The sequence below is a fragment of the Colossoma macropomum genome, unplaced genomic scaffold, assembly GCF_904425465.1.
Source record: "Colossoma macropomum unplaced genomic scaffold, Colossoma_macropomum, whole genome shotgun sequence".
NCBI classification, from domain to species: domain Eukaryota; kingdom Metazoa; phylum Chordata; class Actinopteri; order Characiformes; family Serrasalmidae; genus Colossoma; species Colossoma macropomum.
In genome coordinates this window covers 7206565-7234389 of record NW_023494799.1, presented here as the reverse complement: position 1 = coordinate 7234389, position 27825 = coordinate 7206565, and the positions used below count along the sequence as shown (strand labels likewise).

General features: G+C 37.7%; 2 protein-coding genes across 2 annotated transcripts; both read right to left on the bottom strand.

Moving 5' to 3' along the window:
• Positions 1-2806: 2806 nt before the first annotated feature.
• pdzk1ip1 (PDZK1 interacting protein 1) lies at positions 2807-7376 on the bottom strand. The gene is made up of 4 exons (XM_036587233.1): positions 7170-7376; positions 5604-5718; positions 3721-3798; positions 2807-3596 (listed from the first exon to the last, which is right to left on the bottom strand). The coding sequence occupies exons 1-4, from the start codon at positions 7234-7236 to the stop codon at positions 3521-3523; spliced, it is 336 nt and encodes a 111-aa protein (XP_036443126.1). The 5' UTR covers positions 7237-7376; the 3' UTR covers positions 2807-3520.
• A 10305-nt stretch (positions 7377-17681) lies between these two features.
• Positions 17682-25056, bottom strand: tal1 (T-cell acute lymphocytic leukemia 1). The gene is made up of 3 exons (XM_036587108.1): positions 24879-25056; positions 22384-22475; positions 17682-19273 (listed from the first exon to the last, which is right to left on the bottom strand). The coding sequence occupies exons 1-3, from the start codon at positions 24959-24961 to the stop codon at positions 18846-18848; spliced, it is 603 nt and encodes a 200-aa protein (XP_036443001.1). The 5' UTR covers positions 24962-25056; the 3' UTR covers positions 17682-18845.
• Positions 25057-27825: the final 2769 nt, after the last annotated feature.

Sequence of the window (27825 nt, the reverse complement as noted above, 5' to 3'; positions counted from 1 at the left end):
GCAGAACAACCTAATGCTACGTGTTCAACTGGACATTGGAAATGTCCACTTCATTGGTCGGTCTTTGTGAAATGATCAGTGTAATGTTTTCCAATTCCAAAGAAACCATGTTCAGATCCATGTTATTAGATCATGAGATGCTCTAATAAACCTGATAACTACATTTACACAGCAAGCATTTTCCTCATTTATTTATTATTTACAGACAGGCGTGTAGATTTTTTTAGGATTATTAGCACCGCTCTGGAAACATTCCAAGAAATGTTTGCTTTCCAATTTTCTTTACTAAAGAACCATTTTTTAAAGTGTGTATATAGAACTTTTTTGAAAAGGGTTCTATATAGCACCAAAAAGCGCTCTTCTGTTGTTACAAGCTTGACCTTTTTGGTGTTATATGTAACCCTTTTTGGGCCTTTATGGAAGCATTTTCAAAAAGCTACTGTGTAGAAAAATATGCAACACATCTTCCATCAGTCTGAAGAGCCATTTCACCATGAGAGGAACCATTTAAGCATGCAAATGTTTCTTCGAGTGTTCATGGTTCTATATAGAACCATTATCCTTACTAAAGAACCCCTGAAAAACCATCTTATTTAGGAGTGTAGTGTTCATAGTTCTATATAGATAAGATATAGTCTATGATGAGTCCCATTGAAGCTGCTCTAGTGTCTCATGGTGGCCCAACACATTAATAGGAAATTTTCAGCTCCTTTAATTTGTCACCGTCTGTATTTATCAGATTTATGTGAGTCGTCTGATTATGTTCTTAGTCAGGCTGAGTGGCTGTGACAGATTTACTGATCTGATTATTTTCCTGTAATGTAAAACAGAAGTATTCACTGTTCTAATGCACAGATGAGATGCATTTATCTACATTTCTGAATAACGACTGTAGACTTCTCTGAACTCAGGTAATCAAATATGTAGAACAGATACATTTGAGATGATGTGAATATGTGAATAACATCATTTGCATTTAAAGTCAGTGTGAATTGTAAATCATAAACACTCTTTCTGTGCCACTTCTGAGTGAAACACAATATCATGGAGGGTCTCTGAGCTGAGTGTTTCTCTCAGTCATGCTTTATTTTGATGATCCCCATTATATGATTTACAGATACTTAATTATTAACAAATGTGCTGGTGATACTCGACTGATTATCAGCAACATTATGGTTGTGGTTAGGTTTATAGTTATGGTTAGGTTTATGGTTATGGTTAGGTTTATGAGCAGTGTTTGATGTAATGGAATCTGTCAACTTGACTTCAAGTTCACTTTCACTTAATAGATATTTGGCTGAATGTTGTTTAAAGATGAACCAAGCTTCTACAAAACATCTTCAGGAGACCATCAAAATAAAGGGTTACCTTTCTCTCTGTGATAAGTGGGGGTGGTAGGAGGGGAAGGTGAAACATGATATTATTATACATAATATTAGTATATTATTACATTGTATTATTGTCCATAACATTACATTAACAACATTAATATTATTGTAATAATAATTTCCTCGCCCACTGATGCAGCAAACAGCTCAGAAAACGTTTTAGAGGCCCTACATGTGGAAGATCACAGGAAAACAAGCATTTTGTCTTTTAAAATGTGTGATATTATGACTCGTGCTTAACCAGAGACATGAACTAACAAGATAAAATGTTGATTTCAGGTCAGCTTGAAGACATTGACCCACAAGACGTTCTGTAGTTGTGACTTTAATTGAAAACTTTTGTACAAAGGTATCAGTAATCTTTACATTCTAATGTGTAGCAAGATACAGTAATTCAAAGAAATATACAATTTTAACTTTTCACATTTTGAAAATGATCATTGATTATTTTCACATTCCAGAATAGCCATGTTGAGACACATACAGCAAGCAATTCAACAATGAAATAAAAAGTGCTTCTTTACTTTTTTGTATAAAAAAATAATAATGCATGTACAGTGTTGTGCAAAAGTCAGAGACCACACTATTAAAACACACAAACTATACAGAAATCTCAGCAACTCAATATAATATCAGATTTTTCAATATTCGGTGTGTCCACTCTGCCTTTATTTCAGTTTTCATTGTCTTTTCAGGAGATTTGCTTTCAGTTTTTGAAGAAATCTGCAGGGATATTTTTTCACATGTGCAAAGTTCGGCAACACTTAAAGGGTGTCTAAATAACACATTCATAACATCTTACATAAACACTTCATAACATGTTCATGAATGTTTAAATGTCCATTTATAAAATTTACGTTTTACATGATTTTGATATAGGCTACCATGTCACTGTACTGAGAGACATTTTTCAAAATAAATTTTTTTCTATTTATTTATTTATTTTTGAAAAAGTATATCATTTTCAGTAAAATGCCTCATTTCTTGACAGCCATAATAAAAATGACCTCGCTTTATCTCTTTGGTCATTGAGTGCTTTGACTCTTAGGCACACCACCACACTAAGATTCAGTCAAATGATGGTTCCTAAGCATATTTATGAGTAATTTACTGTCCATGTAGTAAAGTAACATGCAAAGCAACACATGCTTAAGAAAAAACATCATTAAAAAAGAAGTTGAAAGTATAGATGAAACGTGCCGTAGTGTCAAAGCACTTAACAACCAAAGGGATAAAGTGAGGTCATTTTTATTTTGGCTGTCAAGAAATGAGGTGGTTTACTGAAAATAACATACATTTTTAAAAATAAAAAATTAGGACTTTTATTTTGAAAAATGTCTCTCAGTAAAATGACGTGGTAGCCTATATCAATATCATGTAAAACATGTATATTTTATAAATGGAAATTTAAACATTCATGAACATGTTATGAAGTGTTTATGTAAGATGTTATGAATGTATTGTTTAGACACCCTTTAAGTAAAGTCTTACACCAAGTTCAGTGTTGGTTGCATTTTCTTCTTCTCATGATCCAAATAATCTTGAACACATTGAGTAATTTAGATATCTGGACTCTGGGGTGGTCAGTGCAGTGTTCTTGAACAGCTACACATCCTTTCAGACCCATAGCGCTGAGTCGTCTTCTCACAGTGGAAGGATGGACAGAAACACCTGTGGATGTTTTCAGATCTGAAGCAGCTTGATTTTCTCCTCTCTCTCAAAGATGAAAGCTTTAAGTGCTGTTTATCTGATGGTGTAGTTTTGGTGTCTACCAGGTCTTCCAGGTGGTGGTTAGGAGTCTCATTTTCTCTGTAGCTTTGAATCATTTCTGAGCTCCATCTTTTTGTTGCTTTGGCTTTCTCCTTTCTTGTGAACCTGGACTATCTTACATCTAATCTCCTCAGAAATATCTCCTGAAAAATGAATAGCTTGTACTTAATGATTGTTTTGGGTGGAAAGTAAATAAACAAAGGCTGGTCTCTGATTTTTGCACAGTGCTGTGTGTCTATGCATTCAGTACAGTGATTAATTATCCGGTAGAAACCAGTGTGGTGTGTGCAAGAGTCATATTTGGATCTGTTATGTGTGGAAAGTCCACATATGTGTGTTACTGTCTCACTGATCTCTCAGATTCACATGGCAGTAACTTTTTCTGTTTCAGTTTTGTGGACGATCACATTCTCGTAAGCCTCGTAGTGCTCTCTGCTCCTGAAACCCAGAAGAACCCAACATCATTCATTTTGAGAATTAAGCACTTCATTGGTGTGAACTGAGGAAATGGCCCAGAAAGAGGCTCACATTCAAAAATGTGCAAGTGAGCTTTAGTTCTCACCTGACTGAGTCCAGGTTTGTGCCGTTGGTCATTGAATATTCATTGCTGGTCACCTCACACTTTAGCTCCTGGCTCGTACTGAGAAACAAATGAGAAAACGAGATTTATTCAGTAGTTTCAGCCTCTATATCAGTCTAATTCAAAAAAACCCTTTTGAAGTTTTAGTTCAAAAAGCCCATGTCAAGAAAAAACAAACTGTTCTTGTTTTTTTTCATAAAAGAGTTTAATGTAGTTTAATGTTGTTAAAATGTGCACTTAATTTCAATTCCAGTCTATATCGCTGTTGTCGGAACAAAACCTTGTATCTCCAAAATGACAACTTTTACAGGGAAAGGAAAAAACCTACTTTACTTTTAATGCAAGTCAATGGAACCAGATTTTTTTTCAAGTAATTTTGGGTTGTTGCTTTCGGTCCATTCATCATGAAATTTACACACCGTGTAATGGACATTTTCAAATAATGACAAAAACTGAAAAATTACAAAATGGAGACAAGGTTTTGTTCCAGCAGCAGTGATATATGGAAACCAAGTTGCAAAAACAGCCACTTTGAATCTCTGTGTTTGTGATGTCAGAGAATCCATATCCAAGTACATAACAGTTTAGCTCCACCCATTCTCACTGAAGTTATACAGTGTTAACACTCAGACTGATTTTTGAGTGAGGCACAATACAAGACATCCAATCAGAACAGACCTCATTCACATAATTTATAGCAGTAACCAACATGTTTAATTCTACACTCTACACTTCTACACTTAAAAAAGTTGGTTCTTTAAGGGTTCTTTAGTAAAGACAGTGGTTCTATATACAACCATTTGCATGCTTAAATGGTTCTTTGCATGGTGAAAAGCTTCTTCAGACTGATGGAGAATGTGTTGAATATGGTATGTAGAACCTTTTTGAAAAGATGGCTCTTCAAGCGTTCTTTAGTAAAGAAAATGGTTCTGTGTAGAACCATGACCGCTGAAAGAAGCCTTTGCATGATTTAAGTGTTCTTTGCATTATAAAAGAGTTCTTCAGATTGATGGAGAATGTGCTGTAGATGGTTCTGTATGGAACCTTTTTGAACATGGTTCCATATGGCACCTAAAAAGGTTCTTCTATTGCGACAATGTCAAGCTTGTAACAGTAGACATAGCTTTTTGGTGCTATATGGAACCTACATAGTACAGCATGGCAAATCTTCATCAGTCCGAAGAACGCTTTCATGATGCAAAGAACCATTTAAACATGCAGAGGGTTCTTTGAGTGTTCATGGCTCTACACAGAACCATTGTCTTTACTAAACAACCCTTGAAGAACGATCTTAGAGTGTAGGAGATAAAGAGAGGCTGGAAAATGAGTTTGGTATATAAAACTGCACAAACATCATAAATGGACCTCAGGGAGGGAAATAAAGTGTAATAAAATAGTAAAATATGGGACGTTTAATTGACCAATCCATGCTCCACCCACCTAGACTGTCTTCCACAGAAACAGCTTCAAGATTAGACAAGCTTTACAGAACATTGATAAGAACGCTGTTCCACTTAATGATGAGTTGTAGTGCTTTTTATTTAGAGTCACTGTATTGTTGAGTTTTCAGGCTGTGTTGTTTTAGCCATCAAAACAGTTTTGAAAGACTAAGATGAATTAGCCACCCTGATAATATTAGCTCAGTTATATCATAAAAACTATATGGACAGTGTGACTGTTCACATTAATAAAGAATAAATGTCATTTAAAATGAATAAGATGCAGCTCTCTAAATTTATACATTAAAGGATGCTGATGGGGCTTTAGTCAGCGCTCTATACAGCCGTGTTCCAGCAGCAGTTTCTGTGATTGATTTACTGAGATGAGAAAATGCTGCAGGTTTAATTCACTGATCAATTGATTACCTTGGAGTGTCACACCAGGCTTTGTTGACGAGAAAAGCGACAAAGACCAGGAAGAGAAAGACAGCCACGGCTACGATTCCCGTCAGCCAGTTCGGGAGAGCTTGCTGTGCTGCCTCTGAGAGATTAGGAGTACAGACAAGGCAGGTTTATTTATGTAGCACAATTCATACACAAAGACGACTCAAAGTGTTTTGCATATATGTGTGTGTGTGTGTGTGTATATATATATATATATATATGTTTATATATATATAAAAATGCAAAAATGAAATAGACAATATTACTCATTAAGCCTTTTTCAGCAACTCAAGTAAGAAAGTTCACCACCTGTCTGTATTAATCAGTCCATGAATAACAGTGTTAGTTGATTAAACTTTGGATGAACAACACTTTCCTCAACAGTGCATCAATGCTGTATTGACCCTCTGAGACAATCACATTTTAAATAAGGTAAAAGAGATGGACAGTGAATGCTGAAGTGCTGAAAAGATGCAAAGATAAAAGAGGAACCTGATCATGTGTAAACACTAGAGATTTAAAACCACATTGAGATTAATCGAGTTTGTAATTTTAGAAGCAATATAACTCATTATATGAAATTATATAAAGTAAATCGTGTCGACTTCTGAGGTTTCATGATGAATTGAATCATTTCCTTAAGAATCATTAATGTGAATCAAATCACTGAGGTCAGATATTGGTCACTTGTTTAAAAATATATTAACTGTTTAAATGCTTCAGGGGTCAATTTAAAGCTGTAGATTTACATATTTAAATTGCAGAACTGTCAAAAAATTTCTTACGCTTAAGATTTTAAGACCCCTGCTTAAGGTAAAAGGGTAATCCTAAAGCAAGTGACCACTAATAAGCACCTCCTATACACTACTGTGCTGCTTTTTCTGCTGCTGTTTTAAGAGTCTTTGCTTTAATCATGTTCAGATATTCTTTACAGTCTTATGGCAGATTTTTCTAATTTGGGCACCCTGAAATCAGATGGCATGTTCTGTTGATTTTCTGAGTGAAGATAAGTTAGAATGACCTCTACAGTGAACACTGTTCTGTACATTTTAATGGAAAATTACTGTTTATTTGCTGAAATTAATGTATTGAGGGAAAATAGAACATAAAATGTGGCTTGTGCAAACGTTATGGCACATTTTTGTATTTTAAATTGATTTTTTCAATGTGTTAAACTCAGTAAAAGTCTCAAAAATAATTTTGCCACGAGCAAAACAGTTTTTTTATTGCTTTTTTATTTTTCTACACCCCTTAAACACTGAATGGACCAATAAAAAAGCCCCCAAATTCTTAAATGTAAACTTCTCTATATTAACTTACATTAAAATTTTCATTAACATTTTTTGCCTCATTTTTGGAGAGCAATGATTGCTTATCTAAAGACCATTTTATTGGATGGTTCTTTAAAGAACCATTTCTGTAAATGGAACTCTAAAGAATCTGCGTACAATGTAAAAGAAATCACTTTTCTCATAGACTCAAAAATCCAAGAACCCTTTATAAACCTTAATTTTAAAGAATGAAAGTATATTTATTAAGAGCTCTTACCTCCTTGAGCTGAAACTGCTCCCAGCATCAGCAATAGCCAAAGAAGCACAGTGACCGCTTTACCCATCTCAGCCCTTTTACAGTAGTAATAAATAAAAAGAACTGTTTTCTATATAAACTGTTGCTGCAGTTGAATAATAGCTCCCGATGATGTTTACTGCACTGCTGCTTCACTCTGAACCAGGAAAGTCTTATGAACATTGCCACAAAACGCACACGCCCAGCTGTCTGCGGCTCGGCTGAGGTCAATCATTTACCTGCTAACAGTGCATCACTCAGAGACGTGCAAACACAGCTTTATTAGAAAGCTCTGCTGTTGTTTACTGAACTGAGCTTTATGACCTGCCCTTTTCAGCGTCATCCCAAATATAACTGTTTAGTCTAGCATCAGTTCAGCTCTGGCTTTTAATCAGGGATTCCTATATAATGCTGATTTTCCTGGATGGCAGCTGAGGCCCTCACTGGTGAGCGCACTGTTGGAGGAAGTTATTCTCCACCAAAGCAGGAAGCTCATGAGTAAGTAAACACATTCCATTAGCAGCCGAACATGAGCTTTAATGCTGCCCACTGAGGACTTTGGCTTGTTAAGGAGACAGACTGTACCTCAGCCAGTAATGTGTCACCAGGGGTCAGGTTTTAACAGCAAGCTGGCAAGTTTTTTGTTGTCTGAGGAGTTACAAGTTAGCCAAGGTTAAACAGAACCTGATTATTATGGTTATTTTTACTCTCATTTAGTGTAGAAATAAGCAATGTCAGGATATGCGGACCCTCAGAAAAGCACGGTCATTGGTAAAATGAGGCCTTTACACTAGACAACCACCTGAGGAGAAGCAAAGTGGAGTTAAAATGCATCGGTGCATCATGACGTGTTGATCTTAAAACAGAAATTCAACTAGTTAGTAAATAAATTGGTCAATTAATGTTAGATTATTATTAGTTACTTGTATTGCCTTTGTCTTTAGAGGAGAGCAGGGCAAAACCTTTTGTGGGGTGAAATGTAACTGCCTTTTATGCAATTAACCAGATTCTGCAGATAGATTCACCATTAAAACAGTTTTTGCCCCATTAAAGTAAGTTTTATTTCAGAATTCTCACCTATTTTGTTTAATCCCCCACTTGGTGTCTGTAAAACAGCCATCATTTTGAAGCATACAAGCAACTCTCAGTGAGAACTCGCCAGGCTAAAGTACAGCCTCCACACGGCGGGGTTAGCTTTAACACAGCCCCCAAAAAGTAAACAATGGAAGAAACCCATATCCCCCCATATAAATTCAAAACAGTCCATATTTTGGAAGATTGTGATGTGTGTATATATATATATATATATATATAAATATATATATATATATATATATATATACACATCACAATCTAATTAATGCTAGCTTCTCTAGCTTTTCTATGGGAATCACTAAATTATGTTAGCTATAATTAACTGAGGCTTACATTCACTTCTCCACGCTGGATTTAATGCTGTTAATGGCAGCTTTACACGAATGAGGGCGTTTTAACTGGTAAGAGATGCATGTTGTATGTCGTCACTGTAGGAACAAAACCATCTCTCATTTTTGTTATTTTTCATATTTTTACATAATTTGAAATATACCAGCTGCCATTTACATTTTGTCAAAATTTCACAACAAATCTAATCTAATATTATCTTACGCTGAACCTTAAATATCTTTTGCCCTTCTCCTGGAAAGTTGGATATTTTTTAGTTTTGTTCTGACAGCAGTGATATTCTTCACTTTGCTTCACAGTTTTCAGTGAGTTCAGTAAATATTTTAACTTTAGCTTCACTCTGAGTATTATTGAAGGAGCTTCTTAGCTTGTTACCTATCTGAGCTGTCTGCTGAGCCAGTCAGCCAAGGGCTAGTTAAACTATACCATGTTCTTACACAGGGCACTTTCAGATATTGTAATTCATATATGTGCAGTTAGTTATTGCATAGGTCACATGCATGTGTGCATTCTCTGCAGTTCTAGGTTGCACACTCTGCCAAAAAACGTTTTAAAAAATGACCAATAGACAGTTTATTTTTTGTCCAAGCCTTTTTCAGATACCTGAAATAAAAAATAATAGATCAGTCTAGATTAGGTTAAATTAGTTTATGAAACAGCCAAATATGTTCCAAATTTACATCCATTAACAAGAGTTTTACAACTTAAGGAGTTCCAACATGGCAGCCAAGTGGCTTCACTTTACTGTGTATAGTAAATAGTTTCTCCTACCAAAATAAATTGAACTGAATGGTGATGTTTGGAGCTGTGTCCGATATGCTCCACTGGTGCACTCATACCTTATTCAGTACAAAGTGAGCATACAGGGGATTGACCACAGAACGACAGCAGGGTTTGTCATTAAGAATTCAAACACTACTAAGAATGGCTGGCACTCTGCATAGTCCACAGTTTCTGTAACAGGGAGTGGTTACTAACACAGCATGATGCATTGAATCATTTCCTGAAGGTTGTGTGGTCTGAGATTTACAGCGCTGCCAGTTATTGTCGAATCTCCCTCTCTAATGTTCTCAGGAGGTTAATAGCTGGGCACTCAGCGAGGGCCCTCGACTTTGGAGGGCCGTAGAGAGAGAGGGGCTTGATTAACAGAGCAGGAGAGAGAGGGGGATCCGCCCACTCAGCACTCAGGGGACCCATGAGCATCTCAAAGGCCAGAGCATCCCACAGTTTCCACCCAAAGCTGTCCCGTCTCGGCACCAGCCAAATTAGCAGCTCTTTACAACCAGCAAAACTGTCCAGCCCCCTCATTAACCCCCCCAAACAAATACACAGGCCCTCTCTCCCCAGGGGAACATGCAGCAGTGATGGCTGAGCAGATAGCCATGAGAGACCACAGCGGAGGAGCTTTCCAAAGCGCTCGCTCTGAGAACCAGAGGCCTCCCGGTTTCACTGGAACGGTCCCGATCCCTCAACAGGCCATCCCACCAGCGCAGAGGGTGGGGCTAACGCAGGCCGGCTAATTGAATCCCCCCCCACCCGCACCGTCTACTTATCTCTGGTGGGTAATGATGTCTTTTTATCTGTCTGTGAGCATGTCCTTTGTTGTGACTGGACTCCTCGGAGATCTATCAGTGTTTTGGACACTCTCTCTCTCTCTCTTTCTCTCTCTCTCTTTCTCTCTCGCTCTTTGTCTCTCTGTCTTACGTTGTTGCTTTCTGGTGGGAAAAAAAGAAGGGGGGGGGGTGACTCTGCTGCAGTTAATTAAAAAGGAAAACACTGCTGTCAAACTCTTCTCAAAGAGCGCTCTGATTGAATCCATCATACTGGCCCCCTATTTCAACAGCCAAGCAGTGCCAGCCAAGATGAATGGAGGGACTTAATAGAATTAGATTGTGCTGGAAGTGTTTGATGATGGGTTTAATCTATAGCGAGATATGAGCCACATTTCATGTGTGTTTTAGTATTCATCGCCAGGACCAGAAATGATTGTCATAGAAGATTAAAGGAAACTGAGCGGCCTAATTCATATATACCAACCATGTGATTTTTAGAGTGATTTATTATTCACAATATCATTCCTATACAACTACGGTGATGCCGGTATAGTGAACACTGACATTGAATTCTAGTGTTTTTCAATGCCTAAACACTTATTAACAGCGAGACAAAGCCTGAGAGCAGTCATGTAAAGTGAATGGCGTCTCTTAAGTGTCCTCTCCAGCTCTGTGTAGCCGATCCTCTGAGAGAACAATAACTCGCTGTTATTAAAGCACTCAATCAATAGCAGTTCCTTTCTAGATGAATGGCTGGTGCTTTCAGTCCAGGCCAAAGTCCAGCTTTCTCAGTCTGGACGCATGAAGAGGAAGAGTAAACTGTAAATAAACTCGACTCTGACTCTGCACTACCTCCTCTTGCTCTAAACGTGGAATTACAGTTTTTCAGTGGAAGTTGTGTAATAATACTCATACTATGAATAATAATAGTAGCTATTAAATTGTAATATTAGCACATTAAAGGGCCCATATTATGAACATTTCTTTTCTTCACTAAATAAAAGGTTCATTTTGTATGTAAACATTGTTAAATTTTAAAAACTTAACAAGCACTCCCGTCCCAGTCCACACAGTCTGATGTCACAAAAACTCAGTTACATATATCCACCTATATTTGCCTATAGCAGTTTAGCCCCACTCATTCATGCTAAAGTTATAAGGAGCCAACCAGAACAGCACATTTGCACATAGCCATCTTAAAGACACAGTGACCCAGTGCCATCTTAAAAACACAGTATTTCTAAGGCAGGGGTCGGCAACCCAAAGGAGAGCCATTTTGTCAAGTTTCAACAAAAATCAAACCACTTCGGGAGCCACAACATTTCATGTCCATTTTATTAAAGTAACATTTTAACATCTTGACTGTAAATATGTCTCAGTATGTGCTAATGTCCTCATATAGGCTAAATATATAATACAAACAAAATGTAGACTTTGCTCTGCTTTAAGCTTTAGCTCAGCTATAGCTGCTTTTCTCGCATCTCTGGCAGGATACTTTTCCACAAAAGTAGAATAGTTTCTTGTAAAATGTCTCTTAACGTTTGACCGTTTACGAAGTTGAGGAGCCAGAATGTAGTTAACTATGTAGCTAACTGTTGCACCATTTAAGGTGGAACGTGAAAAATAAGAACAAGAAGCTGGTGAACGAGAAGTTGACTTTAGCTTTGCAAATTTTTGTGTTTGACAGTTTCTCTGTGCAGATTAAATGTATCAGAAAACCAGCTGGAGTGCATATAAATGCAAAAAAAGTCCATTTGTCTCCAAATTGTCTGTGTTTCTCTTTGCCGTTTCATTATCTACTAGCTAGGCACTGCGTTGCTGGGTAAACCTGCAGTCTGTGTGCCAAACTTTAGGGTTAAAAGGTGAATTAGCAGCTATACATTAAGGCCAGCACGTAAGACCATTTATTGTTAAAACTGTTTTAGAACGATCAGCAGGGCTTTATTTTATTGCTGAGGAGGATTATTTTATTTTTACCTAAAAACCTAATTCTGCTGTGGAGCTCCGGGTCCCCATGTTGCCGATCTGTTCTGAGGGATAAAGAGAAGTTGGAAAATGATCATGTAAAAATGAATGAATGAATTTTTGCTACATAAAACCACACAAATGTTGCAAGTGAATCTCAGGGTGAAAAAACAAAATTTACGATGTGGGCCCTTTAAAGGGAAAACATTGCATTTACTAATCAATAACAGTCACCAGTTGATAAAGCACATTTTTAGAGAATTAGTAGAGACACAAACTGACAGATATTTCAGTTTTGTAGCTTCTACAGTTATAATTTATGTCACTTTACATTTTTTTAACATTTTACTGCAAAATTCATTCTGTAGTTCACTGCAAAAAAGGTCTTTTGCAGTATAAGTTTATGGGCTTCTGTGTGTCTGTTACAAGATGGAGGAGATGCTGCAAGGTCACATGTGAGTGCCTCTGTGTGTGTGTGTGTGTGTGTGTGAGCAGTGATGTGTCTGGGAACTGTCCTTGTATCGCTTTTTCACACTCTCTCCTGCGGCCTCGTGGGACCGGTAGATCTTTCAATGTTTTTTTTATTGGCTTTGATGCTTATCAGCAATTTGAATTCACACTCTCAGACCACAGAGCCCAATAATAATGACCCTCCTGACCCTCATTTCTCCGTCCCAGCTTCCTCAGCTCCACTACTGAGATCATTCTAGCTTGTCTTTTGTGTTTGTTAAATGTTGTCACATAATAGAGCCTTTAAACATTTGACTGTCTTTGAATTTTGCAATGTAAAAATGTGTTTTTTATGGCTTATATTACTCTGCATGTTAACTTGTGGAGCGGATAACATAAAATGGTCATTCACTTCAGTACAGCAGTCATATTGTAAAATAAATGGACCTGCATTTATGAGCTTTCCATATTTTGCAGCTATTCATTCTGGCTTTTCAAAACATAAGCACTGCACATTCTTTCCCTGAGTCTGCCTAATATATAATGATTAAATAATAGAGCAAAATCTATTTTTGGATTTTGTGAAATCTAATTTTATATTGCTGATAAAACATTTCCCAATTAATCCCATATATACCCAAATTAATTCCCCTTTATACACATACCATACATATATGCCCCAACTAATCCAGCTTTATACATATAGCATAAATGTATGCCCCAACTAATCCAATTTTATACATATACCACACATGTATACCCCAGCTAGTCCCACTTTATATATGTATACTATACATATATACTCTAATTAATCCCACTTTGTAGTTATATAGATAGGGCTCTGTGGCAGTTAAACCCACTATATAGCTTTAAAAATAAAATATGCAATTAAACATACATATAATAAAACATAACAAGAATGTTTTTTTAAAGTTAATGTCCTGCATTCTCACCACAAAATACAGAATACAGAATACAGATAAACTGACTGCTCCCTCCTGCCATTGCATAAATTTAGTAAATTCCTATTTGGATGGTTACTGTGAAGCTGTGAGCTTTTGAAATGATTAGGCGAACACGCACACATACATAAAAACATAATTTATTGCATATCGTTGTTTATTCTTAGTGTTTTGTTAAACAAAGAAATGCTTACTTATAAAAAATATCTTTATATATCATTTTCTCAGACGTCTAAGACTTGTGCACAGAGTGGTGTATATACCCCAGTGACCCGTAACCTCTGGGGTTCACAGACGTGCCCGCGTGTCTGTACATACATAGATACAGTGCAGAAATGCACTTCAAACATTCCTGAATCTGAGTCACCCTTTCCATTCCATCTCATCATGAGATCATACATGACATCCAGAGTTATAAGCCTGTGAAGAGGGACCGAGAAATACATAATCTGCCTCTCACTGAGTGTAACTGGTGGATTCGTTTGTCTGTCTACATTTTGTGTGAAGCTGACCCATGTACACTCAGGAAAACACTGACCCATCACGCCAAAATCCCTTCATTCTTCCTTCAGTCGACAGTGACAGTGTGAAATGCCATTTACATCGGTTGAAGTTGGTACAGCAGTTTTGGAAAGTAGCAATGAAGATGACGGAGCATTTTGAGATTAAACATACGAGTTTCATTATCATTATGGAACTACTAGAAATAATTCCAGTTGGCAACCTTGAGGGTCATCTAGGACTTCAGATGGCCTAATGATTCCTGTGAAACAAAAAAAAAGAACATGTTGTTAAGTCATTGTTTATTTATTCCATAGAATCATTAAGATTCAGTTAGAAACAAAAGAGTTAAAATGCCCAGCAGAAAATTGTCCAATCAGAGTTTTTTCTCTGTGGTGTCTAGATAGATACAGCCAAGCGAGCCCTCTCATTAGTTAGGACTTTTGGGACTGCACTGAAGTTCTACCACATCAGATTAACCACGAGCAAAATTGGGGAGTGTCAAATGAATCAGCCAATCACGTTCGGATTCCAAAGAGTGTTACCAACTTTGTCAGTAACAACGTCCAGGCCTTCGGGAAGCTAGAGTCACTGATGGAATATGAGCAGTAGACTGATCAATGCATGTCAGTCAGATGTTAGAAATGAGTCAAATGTTAGAAAGGAGTCACTGTGAAACCGCTGCAAGGTTAAATGAATATTAATATAAGCATATGACTATTACTTCATTCTGCTAGAATCCCGTGGGGTAGAGAGCTGTCCTTTCTTGTTTTTCTACCATATTTTGACATGTATGGCTCAAACTGAAGGCAAAGCTTTAATAGTTACAGTTCAGCACTGCGTTATTCACAAGTCTATTACAGTAATTCACTCGTACCCAGACGTTTGTGCGCTCCTGGTCAAACTACACGTTCAGTTGATTTTCTAACTGTATATAAATTAACACATCCTCTACAGAGAACACACTTCTGCACACTTACCGTTACACAATTACTGTTTATTTACTGAATTTAATATTGAGATAATTGAGAAAAAAGAAGAAGCCTTCAAATGTGACCTGTGCAAAAGTTAATGCATATTTTATATTTTATGTTTTATTTTTTCCAGTATGTTAAACTCAGCAAATACATAGACATCATGCACTTTAAGCTTACTCCCTGTACAGGAGGTGTTAACTTATTTTCATTTAACAGTGGCAGTAATTGAAACGTAGGCTCATATACAGGCCTTTAAACAGGGCTAGGCAGAACACTTTGAAAAAGTAGTGATGGCTGAATATTGAATGCACTGTCCTCAATGTATTTAGTGATGTATTCCATTACAATGATGAAAAAAGTAACATACTCAGAATAAATCTAGAGCCCTTACTGGTAAGACATTCATTTTTAGTAATTCACTGTTCCTCGCTGACACTGGTTTGCAGTTTTCTTCATGTAATGCTTCTGTTAATATGTTTCATGAAAAAAAAATCATGACCTAAGCCAACAGCTTGCCATATCCCAATAACAAAATCTTACAAATATGACTATAAAGTGGTTAGCTGTGATTTTCAGTTGGTGATGTAAGTAAACACATATACAAATCCACTACAACACCGATGCTAAGCTTATGGGTCGTAAACATGTCCACTACTGAGGAGACTGGCAAGTTCCATCATCCCTCAAAGGAGCTCAGTATCACTGAGATTAATAACTGATCACATTGATTTATCAGTCTACTCAGGCTTTAGCAGAGCTCAGTAACACTGAGATTAATAACTGATCATCACATTGATTTATCAGCCTACTCAGGCTTTAGCAGAGCTCAGTAACACTGAGATTAATAACTGATCACATTGATTTATCAGTCTACTCAGGCTTTAGCAGAGCTCAGTAACACTGAGATTAATAACTGATCATCACATTGATTTATCAGCCTACTCAGGCTTTAGCAGAGCTCAGTAACACTGAGATTAATAACTGATCATCACAATGATTTATTAGTCTACTCAGGCTTCAGCATGAACTACAGTATTTGTAAATAAGTCCACTGTAGAATAAGTCTTTAGACACCTTGCGCTGATTTTAAAATGGTTAATAAACAACCACTGGTGGTGTTTCCTTTAAAGATGGCATATATAAATTTTTCAAATGTGGGGGGTAAATATTCTAAAAGTATTCTCCAAAAAATGTAAAAAGTAACTGTATTCCGAAAACTGCCTTTACAAAATGTAACTTGGACTGAATACAGATATATTTTTATTTTCTGAATATGTTCCCAATACTTGTACACTGATGCATCCCAGCCCTGCCTTTAGAGTATCTGTAATGTAATGTAGTAAAGTACTAAAGGCCTATTATACTATTATGGTGTAACACACACACAGATACACACACACCCACACACACACACACGTCATTAGTTAACCTGAAGTGACATAATGAAGAAATGAAACAGGTTCTAGCTCTCGTGAACAAATTCATGGGACTTAATTAAAAGCATCTATCGTACGTTTTATCTTCCCTTTTATATTTTCAATTAGGCTGTTGAGTGCGGTGCACTTGAAGAGTGGTGAGGCTTATTCGACTTCAAACCAAAAACACAGAACCACAGCACACGTTTTCAAGTTTGCCCCTTTTTTTATTCTTTATTTCATTTTCTATAAAATTCTGTAAGATATAACGTTGCATATTTTTATAGATAGATTTCATTTTCACCTTACAACAAAGGTCCTTCTACTAAATATCACATTAAAATAACATTTTTTGCTGTTGTCGGTGTTCAATACACACACAAAAAAAAGAATTAAAGGTACCAAGACTGGTTACTCGACAGTCTGCGGAAAAAGCAGATCAAAGTCAAATACAGTGATAAAACACTTACTGAGCGATGGAGGGAAGAAAGTGGAGGAAAGGAACGAAAGAGAGGAGATGATAACTGATTAACTCATTGTACCATAATCACGATGGGAATGAACAGTACAGATGCGTGGGTTCAGCTTTAGATACAGATCTACTACATTAGTTCATTTCGTTATGTACACTCGGAGCGTCGCGCTTGTACCTCTTACTGTCGCAGCCCTCTCCCTTCCATGTCTTTACACGTAGACGTGTGTGCATTTTATCAAATAATAAAGTAATACTCAAATGCCATTCACAAAATGGCCAGTGTTTTTCTCCAAATAGCATTAGTTTAGTTGCTATTGCCAGTGTGGTCATTAACTCAGACAGAGCATGGCCCTGTTATATACAGAAAGAGTTTTAACAGTCTCCAACATAAACGTAACAGCAAAAATTGAGCTCGTTCTACCGTTTCCCCTCTAACGCTCATACTTCTCGGCTAAATGTACAAACACTACAGTCCAAAACTCTACAAACTCGCCTATGATTCGTTAAAGGAGAACTTCATTGATTTTTTTTCAAAATGTGTGGATATTTCAATCATTAAAAAAGCCATTCAGAGTGGTTTGGTGTGAAATGCTCTGTTCTGGAGAAATCAGAATTGTTTACAGTGGTGGTGATACGAACCAGACGTCGGATGAGTTTAATGCCCCTAAAAGCTACAACACAGCCCACGACATTGTTTTACAAAATTTTGCAACTATTTTTGGCCTGAAACATATTTTTAACCCCTTAACATTACAGGCTTATTACATACAAAAGGCTTATTATTCAGCAACTACATGGTCTTTAATGCAAACTAATTGAGCTGTTCTTAGGTTATAAAAGTGTGCAATAAAACTTTGGGCCTGCCGTTGGGCCGATGGCTTGTAAAGGGGTTAATTCAGGCATTCAGGGTTATAGAATCTTTTTCCAGTTTTGCCACCAGAAGATGTGTAGCTTCTCTGGTCATTTTGGATAATAAATAAAATGGCTATATTTGTGTTGTGGACATTGTGACCCCTGGTTCCTATCACCACCGCTGGAAAGAAATCAGAGTCAATAAGTGAAGTATTTCACATCAAACCACTCTGAATGGCTTTGTTTCCATCTCAATGATTGAATTATGCAGCAGCATTGAAAAATTGGTGGAATTCCCCTTTAAGTCTGATTGAGTTTAGCCAAGGAGATTTCCCCTCCTCTGTCTTCTTCACGCATTCTAACAGCATGGTTATCTAGTGTACCTGATCAAATGGTGGGATTGAAATCTAGAAAGGGTACCATTCTGAAAAATCTGGCCTTTTTGAATGCTTTCTTTGCTTCGTGTTTAAATCCCAGCTGGAATATATGCTTACCGCAGCAGCAAGCACTTAAATCTACCATTATTATGATTCTCGATGTACCAGTGTTTACCCATAGGGGGCAGCATCCAGTGTGGAGAGTAGTTAGTGCGCAAGACGTGAAGAAATGGGGGCAAGAAAAAAAATCAAGTCTGCACACAAACACGTCCGTTAGCCTTCCACAATAGACCATCTGGGCCCAATGTCTGGCCCTCAATGCCCAGTCTCTTTGTCCAGCAATGTCGTGACCAGGGGTTTCAAAACGCATCATAATGCATCGACTTAAAGGTGGCGATTCAACTGCATTGTTGTTTTGTAATGTAAGAATCAGTTATAAATAACTAGGATGATATTCAGAAAATTATGCACTGTTTTTGGGCAAATTAACTTATCTGGCTACATCAAATGTTATTTTTATTGTTTATATTCCACTAAATCCACTTCCTCCAGTCTCATTTGCGTATTCAGTTCAACAAGATTCCGAATCGTACCAAGAGAATCGAATCGTGGTGGAATTTCAGATTTTCGTGACGCATCGAATCGCAATCGAGGCGAATCATGAGGCCAGATATCTACACCTCCATAGTCATCGCTGGTTGCTTCCATCCAGGGGCATTGGTGGATGATGCAGGCCGCGTCCGGCGGGCGATGAGTCCTGCTCTTCGGTGAAGCTCTCTGGACTGCCGTCTCCATCCAGCAGGCTGCCGCAACTGGAGTTTGGACTCAGCATGTCCTGCAGCAGGTCCTCCCTCACTAGGCCGCCATCCCGGGCCTCACGGGTGCGCGCCCCACCCTCACCGCCCACCAGCACGTCATCCTGGTCATTCAGCAGCTTGGCCAGGAAGTTGATGTACTTCATGGCCAGCCGCAGGATCTCATTCTTGCTGAGCTTCTTGTCGGGCGGGTGTGTGGGGATGAGCTTGCGGAGCTCGGCGAAGGCGCCGTTCACGTTCTGCTGCCGCCAGCGCTCGCGGCTGTTCGTGAAGATCCGCCGCACGATCTTGGGCTGAGAACCTGAAAAGCAATAGAAAAGCGAGTCGTGAGCAGGGGCATGTGCAGGAAAACACACTTCAGAAATAGCCAGTCATTTGGACTCCTCACTTATGTCCAGTTTCCTGTATTTTCACTTCCCAGTTCACTCTCAAAAATCCATTTAATTACAGAATCAGGCTCATTCAGAACCCCACCAGCAAAAAATAGCCACTACTCTTTGTCTCTCCTCATATTTGTCTAGTTTCCTATTCCTGGTCATCACTCTGCTCCTGGATGGCCTTAGTCCAGCACACGTTGGTCATTCAACTCAGTGGCTATTACCAGGTTTAGTAGATACAGTTGTATGCAAATGTTTGGCCACCTCAGGTCAAATGACATGTTTTATATAGTAACTATAGTTAATAATATTATTACTATATAATTACATAGTAACTGTCGATAACATTATAAATAGGCAACAATTCTCTATACTTGTAATTATATCTGTTTTGACATCTGTATGGTAATAAAATCTTACATTGAACTAAGACGTAGTAACTATAGGTAATAATTGCGTAGTAACTATATAATTATCTGGTGATAAACTATAATACTGATTTAAAAAGGTGATAATTCCCTACTACTTTTAGTTAGATATCAATTATGACATTTGTATGGTAATCAAATTTGACTTTTTACAATGGGCTATTATATAGTGTCTATATGTTAATATGTAGTTACTATATAATTACCTAGTAACTAACAATTTTTGTTCAACTCAGCGGTTAGTACCAGGTTTAGTAGGAACTGTTGTATGCAAAAGTTTTGGCACCCCTGGTCAAATTACGTTTTGGTTTATTTTTATTGTTCTGTGAAACAACAAAACATCCTCTATAGAGACATACTGGGGAAAAAAATAAAACATGAATAAAGATTATGGCACATTTAATATGTATTATTTTTTCCATTCCAATATTTTAAAACCAGCAAATAAATGGAAAGTGTACTCTAAAAACTGCAAAAATGCTATATTCAAGTATGTTTCATCACTCATTTTCACTCAGAAAATAAAAACATGTAATTTGATTTTGCATACGACTGTAGTTACTTGATTACTAGTTACCAGGTTTCCTGCTAAATCAGGAAAATAACAAAATGGTCCTGGACACTGTCTGTGCAGGAGTGAAACTGGGTTGAATTTGATTCTTGGTTCCCCTCTTAAAATGATCACTTTAACATTCACAGACCTGCCAACAATTCCATAGACATCCATTCCTCACTCCTATAATGTAGTAATGGGCATCCATGAAGTCAAAGGGGGTTAACTACTCATTCTGAACCCCAAACCAGCTCAGCCAAATCCTCACAAACCACATTTGTAACAAATCAGCATCTTTTACAGCAGCTTGTCTCCAAATGGTTGACTGATTTAACAGGACGTTGCTCGGCGAACACACCTCTGGTGCCTCCATCCTCCAGCTCACTGATAGATAAGCCCTTTATCTCAACCTATTTAGCAAAGAATTAATTAACCTTTCTATTATCTATGGCATTTTACATTCAATTATTCAAGCTCATTCCTCATCCCAGACAGCTCTTTTGGAACAGAACCGGCTCTGTCTCACATACCACCGTGCCTTAATGCAACGGTGGGCAACTTAGCGTGGACGTGTTGTTAATCTACAGGATAATGTACCTTTTTTAAAATAAAAAATGACATTATTTACGTAGACGGGGCCCATATAGGTACAATATGGTAGAACATTTTACATTTTACACAGTCTGCACATTATAGTTCATGCTTGGCGTCTCTGTAACCTTTTCTAATCCCTCTTCCTCGCCTCAGCACTCTGCCTCGTATTTGCATTTTGATGGGACACCAGCGGCTATCTGTGCCACACACACTGCGCCTTTGGGGCTCTACCCACCGTCAGTTCTCTCACCGCTTCTCCTCTTTATCGCTCTTTGTCTCAGAGCAACATTTCATTATTTCTCGAGAGAGAGAGCATCGCTTTGTGTACAACCTTTAAAATGCCACTGCAGTGATCTGTAGCTTTCCCTGTGCTAATTATAATAAATATATTATTGTAATTATACTATTATGGAGTAGCTATAGTTAATAATTATATAATTACTATAAAATTACATAGCAACTAACTACAACACTGAATAGAAACAAGAAATTACTATATAATTACATAGTAACTAACTATAACAGTGAATAGAAACAGCTTTAATTCCTTATAACAACTATATATAAATTATACTGTGTATATAGGTAATGAATTTAAATGAAGCTTTATTACATTTAACTATTACAGAGTAGTGATAATAATTATGTAATTACTATATAATTACATAGTAACTGTCAATAACTATAAATAGGTGACAGTTCTCTATAATTGTAATTATATCTCAATAAAATCAAACAAAGCGCTATTACATTGAACTAATATATAGTAAATATAGTTAATAATTGTGTAGTTACTATATAATTACTTAGTGATAAACTATAATACTGTTTAAAAAGGGTGATTATGCCCTACTAATTATAGTTTTATATATCAATCATGACATCTGTATGCTAATAAAATTAAATAAAGCTTTTTACAATTATAGTATTAGTATAGTAATTATAGTAATTATAGTAAAAGTAATAATGTAACTATTATATAGTGTTTATAGTGTTTATGTAGTTAGTATATAATTATCTAATAACTAACTATAATATTTAATTAGGTGAAAATTCCCTAAAATTTATAATTATATATAAATTATAATATCTGTGTAGATAATAGTCAAATGAAGCTTTATTGCAAGGGCTGTAATGAGCCTAACGCAACACGACTGCACTGTTGTGATGAATGTTTATTTATTTATTTAAAATGCTGAATTGATGAATTACTCTCGTTATATCCATCATTGTTATGTAATATGTTTTGTGAGCCTTCAGCTCATTTTGCCTATTATATTTTCCTTACAATAGAGTAAGTGCTCTTGCTGTGTAATGGCTATGTTGAGTGATAGGATGGAAGGACAGAAGGATGGAGGGATGGACATGAGCTTGGATGAGTGGAAGAGATGAAGGTAAGAGAAGAAGTCACAGCCAAAGAGTGGCTTACCATACTTAGAAAGATCTAAAATTGTCCTACCATCATTGATCTCAATCTCATACGGTGCTGGTCTGCGCTTAACGCGGTGGCTGGGATACATCCCATACTGCTCCGCTTCTCCAGCAAAGCCACTGCAGAGGAAAAGAGGGGAAAAGCCTTTATATTAGTATAAAGCATGTTTAGGAAATCTGATTATAGTTCAATAATTATTTAGAGTTACAGTTCAGTAATTACAATGAGAATTAGAATGCTTTCCTCTATACATTACAGATATCAAAATGAATGTAATTCAGCAGTAGTTGGAGGGAAAAGCACAAAGGAACAATGCAGATTTCTCGGATGCTTTTTCTTTTTTTAAATAAACCCAGTTCTTTTCCAGATTTAGCCCTGAGTGCAAAATAATGTATTCATGCTGCAGCATCTCAGCTCACACACTTCATCCTACACAACACCGTACCAAGAAAATAATGACCCGCCTTCTCATTTTAATGGACATTTTAATTTGAAAGTGGTTCATTTTTAGTACTATGAGGAATGAAAGTCTAAAAAATTAAGTATGTAAATGCAGAAGGTTGAAAAAAATGAAAACTGCAAAACAAAAAGGGGGGAAAAAGCATTCCAGTATGCAAGAATATGAGGACAAAATATCAAAATATCAGAAACAAAGTAAAAAAAAAAATCATCCTGCATTCATGATGTGACTGAAAAGCAAATGCAGGAAGACAAAAAAACATTTTTCAGAAAATGACCAAAAAAATCCATTGAACATAAAAATAGAAAAGCGGTCAGGCATGCAGGTTGGAAGAAATAAAAATCCCCTCAACATGCGAATGAAAAGCATCCAAACATCAAATCCCACAATCTACCCCCTAAAAAACATGTTCAACACCAAAAATACCAAATCTCAAACACTCCAAGAAAAGCACTCAGCTCTGCAGTGAGGAGGATTAAAAACCCAAAAGCTAAGCACCATAACCTCTCATTTAAAATCCAGAAAACATCAATCGAGCATCCCCCACAAACGCCATAATAAAAGCACTAAAACCCTTTGACTATGAAAATGTGTCAAGACCAGCTCCTCCGAAACGCAGAGACTGCCTCAGCCATTACTGTGCATGTTAGTGAAACGTTCAGGTATGCAGGTCATCAGCTAAGCTTTCAAATCAAGTTTCATCCACTAAACCCTGTTTTATAAGCAATAAGCATTATATATCAACATTTACTCACTAGACCTTGATTGACCCTTCAAACCCTAACATTCGATCACATCAGCAAGACCCCCACTTCATCTACCCCCATAACCCACAAAACAGAATTTCACCCTCAAACCTCATCATCTGTGGAAATGTAAGATAAAAAAGACAATTTAAACCCCAAACCAGGACAAAAACAGTCTTTCAGAAACCCAAAAGAAAACTCATCAGATATGCATTATAATCCATCTTTTACATTCTAGACATCATCAGACCACCTAACACAAACTGTAGAAGCATTAAAACCAATGAACTATAAAAATGTAGAACGACCAGCTCCCTCTGAAATAAAAAACACAGCAGTTACCCATAATCTAAACCCCAAATGCTTCTTCACCCAAACTTAAACCCAACATCATCTAAACCCAATCCCAACATCATCTCAACACAACCCCAACATCATCTAAACCTCAAATGCTTCATCATCCAAACCCAAACCCTTTATCATCTAAACCCCAAACTCATCATCATCTAAACTCAATCCCAACATTATCAAAACCAAAAACCCAACATCATCTAATCCCCAAACCCTTTATCATCTAAACCCCAATCCCATCATCTAAACCCAAACCCAACATCTTCTAAACCTAAATCCCTTCATCATCTAAACCACAATCCCAACATCATCTAAATCCAAATACCTTCATCATCTAAACTTAAACCCAACATCATCTAAACTCTGATCACTTCATCATCCCAACCACAATCCCAGCATAATCTAATCCCAATCCTAACATCATCTAAACCCAAATCCCAACATCGTGTAAACCCCAATACCTTCATCATCTAAACTTAAAACCAACATCATCTAAAACCAAAACCTTCATCATCTAAAACCAAACCCAACATCATCTAAACCCAAATCCCAACATCGTGTAAACCCTAATACCTTCATCATCTAAACTTAAACCCAGTATCATCTAAACCACAATCCCAGCATAATCTGAACCCTATTCTAACATCATTTAATCCCCAAACCTAACATCATCTAAACTTAAACCTAACATCATTTAAGCCCAAGCTCAACACCATCTAAACCCCAATTCCAACACCATCCAAAAGCCCAAAAACCCTTCATCTAAACGCAAACCCAACATCATTTAAACCCCAAACCCAACATCATTTAAACCCCAAACCCAACATCATTTAAACCCCAAACCCAGCATCATTTAAACCCCAAATCCTTCACCATACTAAAGCATCACCGAATCACCAAACAACATGATCAACCATCACATCCAAAAATGTGAGCCCCTAAATCCCATCACCCCCGTCTCTCACCTGTGCCCGAGCGGCTGCGCCATGGTGCCGTAGAGCAGCGCGCGCGCTGGGGGGGGCAGAGCGGCCGGACTCAACTGCACCATCCGCGCTGCGCGAGGCTCTGAGCGGGGCAGGAGCAGCAGCAGCGGCGGAGCAGGAGCAGGAGGAGCAGCAGCAACAGCAGGAGGAGGAGGAGGAGGAAGAGGAGGGCCGGGGGGCGCGCGGCTCTCACACTGGAGCCTGCTGTCCTCCTCCACAGCCTCGCCTTTAATACTCCCCACCCCGCCCACTGCTGCCCCTAAAATCCCGCCCACTGCCCCCAAAGCCCCACCTACTCCTCCTCCCCTCTGCAGAATGACGCTGCCAGGGCTCTTCCTCTTCCTCCTCCTCCTCTTCCTCCGCCTTGCCGTCCTCGTGCCTTCCTGTCTCCCACACCCCTCCTCCTCCTCATCCTCCTCTTCCTCTCCTTCTTCTTCTTCTTCCTCTTCTTCCTCCTCCTCCTCCTCCTCCTCCTCTTCCTCCTGCCCTCCCCCTCTGCGTGCCGGTGACCCCCCTTCCTCCTCCTCCTCGCGCTTCGGCTTCTCCATCATCGCTTCAGACTCCCAAAAAATGCACCACAATTAAAAAAAAAAAGTGATAAATCCCAGCGATCCAGAGCGAGTCCCACGCGCCTCACCTTAAAGAGAGAGAGATGTATTTTAGTATTTTATGGTGGATTTGTGATATTTTATTTATATATTATTTATCTCTATATATATTTGCTATGGATTTAATGTGGATGAAACTGGGGCGAAAATGAAAGCAGTGCGTAAAAACACTGAGAGCGCAAAGCGCTTCACTGTAGCACTCAGTATCATGTATTTTATATTATTTAACATGGCTGATGCTATTTTGCAGTATTTTCTCGCTGTTCCTCTCTGTCTCGTGCACTGCAGCCCATGCAGAGCCCCATACAGGCCTGCTTTGGGCCCTACGTACTTAACGCTCGCGGGCACGCTGACCTGCATCCTGCTCGTGCTCTGCTAATAGCCAAAAATAGAGAAAGCAACGTAAAACTACGCTCTAGTAAACGCTATTACGTCATTGAAAGAATGACCCGAGTAAAAGTAAAAGCAGCGAAGAAGCTCCTCCATAAAACTGCAGTGGAACTTCAGCACATCCAGCCTTTACTAACACACTGGAGCTGCACTGTGTTCTGCACTATTAGACATAAAGGTTCTCTGTAGGTACTTTTGTCGTTCATCAAGGTACAAACAATGTAGATGTACCTCAAAGGTACAACAGTAGTTTTAAGGTCCAGTTCTGAACCTTAAATAAGTTTTTCCAGGTGAAAAGTTCATATTTGTATCTTTTCGTAACCGAATGTTTTAAAACAGAACAGTAAAATAAAAGCCTGGAGACGAGACGGGGTGTGTGGAGTCAGTACAGCTTAGAGAATATAAATTCAGTGGATTATGGTACAGTTATGTTCCCTGACTAAAGGTACTGAGATGTACCCTCGAGGGTACCACCCCAGTGACGAGAGGGGAACTGCCCCAGTGACAGTTTAGAACCTTTTGTGAGAGTGTAGGGATGCACCGGTATGGGCATTGTGCGATGTAAACATTATTAAAATGTAGAACTATAGCATTTATTTCTATAGTAAAATGAATAAACTGTAGATAGATTGCCGCAGTTGCTCTGCAGCAATAAAAATAACGTGATCAGTCACATCTAAACCGATACCGATTTTTTAAAAAGCAATTATCGGCCGATAACGATCCGATTTTGATGTACTGATGCATCCCTTGTTTGTTAAGCTCTCATTACTCGTTGGAAAAAAATGTTCATGATTTTTATTGTGTTGCACACAAAGAAAATACCAACAGCATTCTTTGGACACTCATTGTGTCCAGTTTTATGTGCAACCATTATTTAGTGTTAACGATTGACCTGAATTCCATTGAAACAGAATAAAATTGAAACAAAAAAAGAAAGAAATTAAGGACTAAACGTGAACGACTAAAGCGCAATGTGTGTATATAGTATATATGCATATATGTGTATATATATATATATATATATATATATATATATGCATATATATATATATATATATATATACACACACACACACACATACACACGTACATATATATATATATATATATATATATATATATATATATGTATATATATATATATACATATATATATAACATATTATATTATATATCCGCAATTAAAAAAAAATATTTTTTTATCTCCGTTTCTGTTCTTTCAAATATCCTCCAGTACAATTTCAGTGTAATTTAAAACCATGTAAATATTATTAAGTCACATTATTCAGAGAGAGGCTGAGGAAACCTGCCTCATATCGATACATACATAATCACGCATGAATAAATCTGCCCGAGTTAAATGGTTCTCTGGATTAACCCTCCGATTCCTCTGCCCTGTGTAGTGTCTGGTCAGGGGGAGCGGGGCTGTGTGTCTGGCCGCTGTGAGGCTAGTGAAAGGCTTTGCTGGTGCGGAGTGAATGAGGGATGGTGAGAGTGGTGAAAGCGCTCGTGCCTGTCTGTGCTGACCTTGGTGTGTCATATCATTATAGTGGAGCTGTTACTGAGGTTTAGATAAGCTTCCTCAGCTCGAGCTGCTTTATCTGCCCCAAACAGCGCTCTCTTACCCCAACACCAAACACATTCAGCACCACACAGCTTCCAGCACGACTCAGCCTCGCGCTGCTGATAACATTCAGCCTCACTGCTGTTCATAATCACAATAACGACCATAGTGTTCATAATAATGCTGATAATGACAGTAACGATCATAGTGTTAATAATACTGTTAATAACATCAGTAATGCTCATAGTATTAATAGTGTAAACATTAGTAATGTGCATAGTCTTAATAATAATGTTAATAATTACAGTAACGATCATAGCGTTATTAATAACGTTTAGAGAGACAATAATGTTCATAGTGTAAT

Excerpts from the sequence above, each read along its gene's own strand:
- tal1 (XM_036587108.1), bottom strand. The coding sequence starts at position 24,961 with ATGGTGCAGTTGAGTCCGGCCGCTCTGCCCCCCCCAGCGCGCGCGCTG. Across the intron at positions 22,476-24,878 it reads GCGCAGCCGCTCGGGCACAG|TGGCTTTGCTGGAGAAGCGG; the intron begins GTGAGAGACGGG and ends TTTCCTCTGCAG. Across the intron at positions 19,274-22,383 it reads TGAGATTGAGATCAATGATG|GTTCTCAGCCCAAGATCGTG; the intron begins GTAGGACAATTT and ends ATTGCTTTTCAG.
- pdzk1ip1 (XM_036587233.1), bottom strand. The coding sequence starts at position 7,236 with ATGGGTAAAGCGGTCACTGTGCTTCTTTGGCTATTGCTGATGCTGGGA. Across the intron at positions 5,719-7,169 it reads AGCAGTTTCAGCTCAAGGAG|AGGCAGCACAGCAAGCTCTC; the intron begins GTAAGAGCTCTT and ends CTAATCTCTCAG. Across the intron at positions 3,597-3,720 it reads ACAAACCTGGACTCAGTCAG|GAGCAGAGAGCACTACGAGG; the intron begins GTGAGAACTAAA and ends TCTGGGTTTCAG.